Below are 9,794 nucleotides of genomic sequence, written 5' to 3' on the forward strand. Positions count from 1 at the left end.
TTGACCTGTAGCTGATACCCCTTGGCCTTTAGCTGATGCAACATGATCTAGAGCAGATGCCACTTTACCTAGAGCAAATGCCACTTGACCTATAGTTCATGCCACCTGACCTGTAGCTGATACCACTTGGTCTAGAGATGATGCTTATTGACCTATAGCTGATACCACTTGACTTAAAGCTGATGCCACTTGATCTACAGCTGGTGTAACTTGACCTGTAGCTGATGACGATGCCACTTGGCCTAGAGCAAATGCAACTTGACCTTTAGCTGATGCTACTTGACCTAAAGCTGATGCCACTAGACCTATAGCTGATGCCATATGACCTATAGCTGATACCACTTGGCCTATAGCTGATTCATCATGACCTATAGCTGATGCCACTTGACCTAGACCTAATGTCACTTGACCTTTAACTGATGTTACTTGACCTAGAGCTTATGCCACTTGACCTAGAGAGTCAATACCACTTGACCTATAGCTGATGTTACGACCTAGAGCTGATACCACATGACCTAGAGCTAATATCACTTTACCTATAACTGATGTTTCATGACATAGAGCTGATGCTACTTGACCTATGGTCGATACCACTTGGCCCATAGCTGATGTTATTTGACCTATAGCTGATGACAATTGACCTAAAACAAATGTCACTTGACCTATAACTGATGTTACTTGGCATAGAGCTGATGCCACTTGACCTTGAGTCCATACAAATTGACCTATAACTGATGATATTTGACCTAAAGCTGATGTAACTTGACCTATAATTGATGCTACCTCAGTTATAATGGATGTCACTTGACTTATACAGTTGACAGTTTATCATATATTAAAATCGTGCTCTCTGGTTGAACATTTCGTTATTTCATTTTTTAAGGTTAACTTTGTATTCACATTCATGCAGCAATGAGGGTCTGATCAACACTAACAACAGGGGAAGCATTTGAATTGTTTGGTTCAGCCCCTTATTAGACATTGCTACATACAACGTATCAAAATATCACAGATCTCGCCTTTTAATAACGGATAAGAAAGATCCTCCATTTGTTTGCTATATTTCTAAATAAACCTATGCAATTTAAAACTTAGGACAATCATTTACGAAACTTAATGTCTTGAACACCTTTTGGAATGCGCATTTTACATTAACTTTGTATGTTGACCTGGTATCCCAATTGCTCGTTTTTGAAAGGCAATAACATCAGTTCTTGTACGAATACCCCAATATTAAGTATATTCTTTATACTTTCAAATACCGGTTAAGAAACTTGGAATTGTACACCAAGACATTCTTTTTCGTTGAAGTCTTTGAAACAATTTGTCTGAAAAACTTATTTTACATTTACAAACATTCGTTATTTAAATGCATATAACCATGGATGGCAATCTTACGTTTTTAATGTTTTCCTCAAAACACGGCCCTGCGAGCGACTTGCAGCGTCTCTTATGACACATTTAAATTACACCTTGTTAAGAATTCGCCACATAAGCCCTCTCCACCGAGTCTCTGTACTTCGTTTACCACGGCTACCACAACCAAACAATAGATAAAAATTATGAAACAGAAAAAAATAGATACAATACAGGAATGAAACAAATAAAAGCTTTCCAAACAGTCATTTTGATTCATTTTAAGGTGCCAGCAAACTGGCGGAAAACTGCTTTTTACTCTTCCATTTTTATGCTCAAAGTTTGATTGCGTTTACTTGCATTGTACAATTTCTGGCCAAGTAATTAAATCGTAATATAGGTGACCCGATCGCCCAAATTAGAACACTTTAACAATGAAACTTTTGGCGCGTTTATTTTCACAATATTCTCGAAAGTATATCGTGATCCGTGAATAAAATTAAGACATTGACATTTTTACAGGGGCCATGCATATCAGATAGATATATCAAGTTCGTAAACCTTTCGCGTCAAAACCTTAGGCGCCAAGGGAAAAGCTGGTGAGCCTTAGCAAGGAACTTAAATTAAAATGACGTAACCAACACTGCACATTTAAACTTGGAAAATGTAAACAGATATATATAATGATAACAAAATAATTATTATTAAATGTGAGTGCTAACTACTATCCTCATCTAATATTTACGACAAAATGTATTCCTTTATTTCATGGAAAACACGTTTAAAGGGAATGGGGAAAACTACACAAGATATATTAAAATTTAGTTTTACGGAAAAGTATCTTAATGCAGCGATATGCCTTTCAGATAATTGGCGTCGTAATTAGCGGCGTATATTTCTGTGTATTGTAATAACACCTTAAATGCATAAGAGCCATTCGAATAATGAAAAGAGCGAAAAAATAACAATATTATATCTCAAAAAAGAATCATAGCAACACCGCCCCCCCCCCCCCCTCACGTGAAAAAGTGTACTTTTAGGCAAGAAAATTGGACCGAATATATGCCATATTTTCGGTCGTAAAACCAGATTGGACTTTGTTTCATAATGTTACATCAGACGAATTTAAATGCTTGAAATCGAACTAATGAAGGTTAACAATTGAAGGAAATTGGTCAAATTCAAAATGCTTGTGCATACATGTACGCGGTTAGAGTTTGTAGGAAGAAATGATCTATCAACTCTATTACTAGCATATGTGGCCAAGTACATATTCAACCGATACGTACCAAGAGGATTAATTGCAACAGTATGTTCCATGAAATAGTTCATACATGAATTGGTTAGTTTGATCTTTTATAATAGTTAAAATCAATCGCAAAAATGTTTGTTTTATTAAAACTATTGCATAATATGATTTTGACAATTCTATACGACTCGGCGATTGTGTCTATTACTGCACTACAGACGACAACAAACATGTACTCAACTTGTTACATTCATGTACTTTTCCAAGTCAAGGGAAGCAAATCTTATAAAAGATGGAAAAGAATAGTCCCGAGTTGTCTGTACAGAGTGGAGTGATCAAATGTTACCATTTCACTCGAGCCAGAGTGAAATGATCAAGTAACCATTCACCAATATTTTTCATTCTTTCACCGATATGCATGAAATAAAACCATTACATAATAAAACATCACTTTGGCTTTATATATTGTTCAGGTGTGGTTGGCTTCTAAACATAAGGTTTGTATAAAGTATCTTTACTGTACAGCTCACAATGGCGGGACTTTGAAGTTATAGGTATATAGTAAAGTAGTCGAGTATACAAACAAATGACTCGTAGAAGTTGAGTATTTCGATCGTTCATTTCATCGCAAAACCTTGCAGAAGAGGAGTATTTTGATCACTCTGTCCATCGAAGATGAGCTCTTGCAGAAGAAGAGTTATAAGATCATTCTGTGTATAGCCAAGTCTTGCAGAAGAAAATATATTCGATCATTCTTTTTATCACCAAGCCTTGCAGAAGAGGAGTATTTCGATCAATTTTTATAACTAAATCTGCAGAATATAAGTTTTTTCGACCATTCTTTTGTCGCCAAGACTGCAGAAAACGAGTGTTTCGATTGTTCTTTTCATCGCCAAGTCTGCAGAAGATTATTATTTCGATCGTTCTTTTCATCGCCAAGACTGAAGAAGATGAATTTTTTGATTGTTCTTTTCATCGCCATGTCTGCAGAAGATGAGTATTTCGATCGTTCTTTTCATCGCCAAGTCTGCAAAAGATGAGTATTTCGATTGTTCTTTTCATTTCAAGGTCTAGACTCTAGAGTAAATGAATATTTTGATCGTTCTGTTTATCGCCAAGTCTGCAGGAGATGAATATTTCGATCGTTCTGTTTATCGCCAAGTCTGCAGGAGATAAATTTATTTTGCAATTATAAATGGGATTTTCCGCAATAGTCACAAGAAAAATTAATTAAACACTTTGTCACGATCTCATCTTAATTGGATAAGGCAAGAACTTTTACATATACATAGTTTTTCTGTAATGCCAAGCTAGTCAAATGCAGTTTTCCTATTTTAAATGATTACAATTAAGCTATTATACAAATCATATTAAACATGTGAATTTCATGTTTTAGGTTTACTACTATGCTGAGAACAAAAGTACACACACGGCATACCCTGATGGGTTGGAAATACTGCAATTTTCTAAGTAAGTATTAATGAAAAATGTTTTGGATGATATACTCATTAGGTGACTATAAAATAATTGCTAGATTTTCATCCTCGCCTGCCATCTCTTTTTTACCACTACTAAGTTAATTTAATGAAATAAAATTGTTGATCTGGGCTATGTATTTGCGTTTCAGTCCGGTACTGTCTGTGAACTGCATTTATTCATACGTCAGTCTCTATGTAAACATTCCCCTATAGAAGAGCAGAATTGTTACGATGGTGTTCGTCGTTCTACTTATCACCTGTATATCGCCCCTTATGCAATAAGAAAGAGCATGGACAGATATCCAACAATGAAACAGTCATCTAAGAAAATAAAAAAATAAAATGTCACCTCCATCCCCTATTTTCCAAAAAATTGGATGAAAATCTAGGATTCAATTTATATTTGGGCTTATTGTTGATAAAGAAGGTACTTCATGTACTAATGATTATGCCCATGGATAGAATTTATCCATGAAGTTAAAAAACTTGTCTCTCACTTCCAATATGCACAATTTTTTATTCATCCAATTAAAGATATATCAGCTACAGATGTAAGTGTTTTTACTTAAACGCTTAACCTGTACCATTTCAGTGAGCAAACAGAGAAGCTGTACCCAGATGGTACCAAGGAGATCACATTCCCTGACCAGACTGTCAAATACATCTTTCCAAATGGCTCTGAGGAGAGTATTTTCCCGGACGGCACAGTGATACGACTGGAGAAGAATGGGAATAAAACTATGGAGTTCCCGAATGGGCAGCGGGAAATACACACACAGGAGTACAAGGTGAGTCTTGTTAGGTAGCTATGGAAATACTCGGAGAATTTTGTTCCTCATGAAACAGAAATTATCAGACCTTCTCTGTGTATTATGGCACTTTCGAAAAATGGGGCAGATATAGGTATGCAAATGTCAGCAGTAGGTTGGTCTGCCTCATATGACTAATTTGTCTGCCCAACCATTAAACAATGATTCGACTAAGGACTATGAAACTTCAGTGGTAGATTGCCCTTGACCAGTGGATGACCCCCTATAGTGTTTTGGTCAGTAGGTCAAAGGTCAATGTTAGGCAGTCTTATAAAAACTTTGTGGGCACAATAAAACAATTTGACCTAGAACCATGAAACTTCAGTTTTATGTTGTACTTGATAATAAGATGACCACTACTGTATTGAGGGACAGTAGATCAAAGGTCAAGGTCACAATAAACATGTTTTGAAATTTTGTCCACACAATAACTTGAGAACTATATGATCTAGGGCAATGCATATTCAATTGTAGGCTTGTTTGTCCACAACCAATAGATGACTTGATTTGGAAACTTACGTAAAACCTTGACTGTGAAATTACTTATTATACCCCACAACTTTGGCTAACGTAGAATAATGCATGTTGTTACGTCGTACGTCCATCTGTCAGTATGTCCCCTTTTTTAGCTCACCTGAGCATGAAGTGCTCAACGTGAGCTATTGTGATCGCCCTGTGTCCGTCGTCCGTCATCCATCGTCAACAATTTGACTGTTAACACTCTAGAGGTCACAATTTGGGCACTATCTTAATGAAACTTGGTCAGAATGTTACCCTTAATAAAATCTTGGATGAGTTCGATATTGGGTCAACTGGGGTTAAAAACTAGGTCACCAGGTCAAATTAAAGGAAAAGCTTGTTAACACTATAGAGGTCACATTCATGACTGTATCTTCAGGAAACTTGGTCAGAATGTTAATATTAATACTCTCTAGGTCAGTTTTGATTCTGGGTCATGTGCGATCAAAAACCAGGTCACCAGGTCAAATTGAAACAAAATCTTGTTAACACTCTAGAGGTCTCATTTATAAAAGTATCTTCATGAAAGTGAGTCAGATTGTTTATATTAATAATCTTTAAATCAAGTTTAAATCTGGGTCATATGCGATCAAAAACCAGGTCACCAGGTCAAATCATAGGAAAAGCTTGTTAGCACTCTAGATGTCATATTTATGAATGTATGTTCATGAAACTTAGTCAGAATGTTTATATTAATTAACTCTAGGCAAATTGGAATCTTGGTCATGTGCGGTCAAAAACTAGGTCACCAGATCAAATTTCAGGAAAAGCTTTTTAACACTCTAGAGGTCACATTTATGAAGGTTTCATGAAAGTTGGTCAGAATGTTTACATTAATTATCTCTAAGTCATGTTTAAAACTGGGTTATGTGCGGTCAAAAACTAGGTCAAATCATAGGAAAAGCTTGTAAGCACTCTAGAGGTCACATTTATGACTGTATCATTGGGAATCTTGGTCGGAATGTTTATATTGATTACCTCTAGGACAAGTTCGATTCTGGGTCATGTACAGACAAAAACTAGGTCACCAGGTCAAATTAAAAAAAGCTTGTTAACACTCTAGAGGTCACATTTATAACTGTATCTTTATAACTGTATCTTAATGACAGTTGGTCAGAATGTTTATATTAGTAATCTCTAAGTCAAGCTTAAATCTAGGTCAATTGTGGTCAAAAACTAGGCCATTAGGTCAAAACATAGGAAAAGCTCTTTAGAACTTAAGAGATGACATTTATGACTGTATATTCATGAAACTTAGTCAGAATCTTTATATTGATTAGCTCTAGGCCAAGTTCGAATCTGGATCATATGCAGTCAAAAACTAGGTCACCAGGTCAAATTTAAGGAAAAGGTTTTTAACACTCTAGAGGTCACATTTATAAATGTTTCTTTATGAAAGTTGGTCAGCATGTTTATATCAATAATCTCTAAGTCAAGTTTAAATCTGGGTCATGTGCGGTCAAAATCTAGGTCATTAGTTCAAATCATAGGAAAAGCTTGTTAGCATTCTAGAGGTCACATATATGACTGTATGTCCATGAAACTTAGTCAGAAAGTTTGTATTGATTAGCTCTAGGCCAAGTTTGAATCTGGGTCATGTTCGGTCAAAAACAAGGTCACCAGGTCAAATAATTGGAAAAGTATTTTAACACTCTAGAGGCCACATTTATGACCATATGTTCATGGAACTTGATCAGAATGTTATTGTTGATGATCTTTATTGGATCAGGTGAGCGATTCAGAGCCTTCAGGACCCTCTTGTTTTAATTTTGGGTAAATGATCAAGGTCATAGCCATTTGCAATTCATTTCTTTTAAAGACAGCTTAATGCAGTGTAGCAAATGTTTCTGACAGAGCGGAGCTCTGAGAGTGTGATGTTTAAAAGCAACTCTTGTTTTGTTTAGTTTAATGAAATGTCTGGTCTAATTTGGTTTCATTTTAATTTGTACACATGTTGTTGATTAAGTTTGCATTGGCTAATATTGATTTATATTAAGCTTGGAGTTTCATAGATGACAGTACCACATGTAAATTAATAATCTGCTTATGAATCTAATAATTGTAACCAGTAGACAAAAACTCTGATCTTAAAATATCAACTTTCCTATCAAACACTAAATAAACAACACAATCACAAAGTCATAGTTCATAATGTATTTGATAATTCGAACTTTATCGAGTTGCAAAAAAATTGACGAAAAATAAATCAATCAATGACATATCAAGAAGAAATTTATTTAAGTATAAATTCATCAATCAATGACAAATCAACAAGAAATTAATTTAAGTAGGCACATCAAATTTCAACACAAGCAAACCGCCTTATATACTAAATAATACATAAATGTATCCAATCATAAAAATATACCAAACAATTAAACAGTTATGCAATACTACTAGTAATAGAATCATAAATATTATATAAATATACATTGAAGTCATTTATATGAAAATCCTTTGACCAAAACATACTGATTACTATTGTACTGTATATATCAAAATCAATTATTATCTATAATAAATGAAATACATATTTTGTCAAGACATATCAATAATTCATACAATTACCAATTTAAACAAACATGAAGCACACACAAACTGAATTTTTTTAGTAATATATTATAAGGCAGGGTGGGAGGGGGGAAATTTCTACAAACTTGCAACCCAAAGAAAAAATATTCTAATGAATAAACGAGAACTTTTTCTTTATTTATACACCTAAAACGAACAGCCATTCAAATTAAAGTTTATAATCAATGACCCTTAAACATCAATACTGCAGAAACTATAAACCAAAAGTGAAAGTAAATTACGCGGTAAATAATTAAATATTTTAAAGTTAAAATAATGCCTTTAATAGCAGATTTTAAACTATTCATGTTTGTTGATAAAAAACTCTACAGTACAAAGCTAATGTTCATTTTGCAAAAATGTATTTGTGAAATACATCTTTCCTATAGTCCTATAGTTTCCTTTCATTTAGTCACCCTTTTCAAACTTTCTAGAGTCGGGAATACCCAGACGGCACAGTTAAGACAGTTTACCCGGACGGGCGCCAGGAAACGCGTTACTCTAATGGGAGATTAAGGGTGAAGGACAATGATGGCAATATCGTGGTGGACAGGCTGTGCTGAAAACTACTTACACGGGAATTTCTTTGATATAGTGTCTTAGCTATTCTGAATGGACAGAGATATATTTTGCCTAGTCTTGTCAACGACTGTATCTCAGTTAGCTTTCTTTAATTGATAATGCTGTTTCCTTAATCCTGAGTCCTGTATTTATTTCAAAGCAAAATGATTTACTGATCAGAGAAATCATTTATTTATATTTGAACAAAAGATTACAGTTAAGTTTGTAAGACTATTTTCATAGTTGAATTGAGAATTTGATTTATGATTATGTTCAACATTTTAAAAAAGCTATTTATCAGTGTTAAATATTCACTTAATATTAACTTAATCTTATTTGGTTTGTAAAATAAAAAGTTTAATGTACACAAACTATAGCTCTGGGAGTATTTAAATTGTTTACAGTTGAAAGATGACAAGCTTTGTCAGTAAGCACCATCGTCATGCCATAGGTACTGATTGTCAGTTCTTCACAACAGTGGTCGGGAAGTATCAATCAGTTTAAAAGTTAAACCTAAAAAAGACTGAGCTACACGCTTTATTGTTCATTCAATGAACTTTTAGTTCTGAATAAGATTGTACCTTATTTGTAACATTTGTAACTCAAATACAGGATATTTTGATAAAGGGTCCATTACAGTATGCTTTCTCATGAATGATACTTCATGTTTGGTGTCAAGTCAAATGTTTTGTTGAAGGGTTGTAAGATTATTTTCCGTACCGGTAGGTTGAAAGCCAGAAGAGTCCAGACTTTCCTTTATTTAAATGTTGCTTGGTACCTTGGCATAAGACCAATGATTTATGTTACCACACTTTGTTTGAATATGACTGAGCAATGTTAACAGCTGATTTTGATTTAATCATATTTTATTGCATAAAAACAAGTTTACATAACACATTCGAATGCAAATATTTCAGTGTATATATATATATACAAAAGGGTTGGGCCAGATGATATTACAATGTTCGAAATTGGCCCACCCCGTTTTGTCAGACTTATATCAACAAAAAATGGCATAAGAGTTTATAAATTATCAATATGATATGAACTGGTCCCTTTAGAAAATCCTGGTGTAAACAAGTTGTATTAAAATGAGCATAGTTCAATTAAGATACGGGAAAGAGAAAAAGTTTGTCGCCATAAACCCCTTTTAAATCTACACTGGAAAGACAGCAATACCAAGTGTATAGAAGTCATATGAGCCGCATCGCGAAAATTTGGGTCTTCGGACATAATTATCACAAATGAAAT

The 9,794-nt window shown here is 34.4% G+C and overlaps 1 protein-coding gene across 1 annotated transcript; it reads left to right on the top strand.

Annotated features, from left to right (window-relative positions):
• Positions 1-2,897: 2,897 nt before the first annotated feature.
• Positions 2,898-8,545, top strand: LOC128230942 (centromere protein J-like). Its single transcript, XM_052943371.1, has 4 exons — positions 2,898-2,924; positions 4,002-4,075; positions 4,676-4,871; positions 8,417-8,545. The coding sequence occupies exons 1-4, from the start codon at positions 2,898-2,900 to the stop codon at positions 8,543-8,545; spliced, it is 426 nt and encodes a 141-aa protein (XP_052799331.1).
• Positions 8,546-9,794: the final 1,249 nt, after the last annotated feature.

Source organism: Mya arenaria, chromosome 4 (genome assembly GCF_026914265.1).
Source record: "Mya arenaria isolate MELC-2E11 chromosome 4, ASM2691426v1".
Lineage (NCBI taxonomy): Eukaryota > Metazoa > Mollusca > Bivalvia > Myida > Myidae > Mya > Mya arenaria.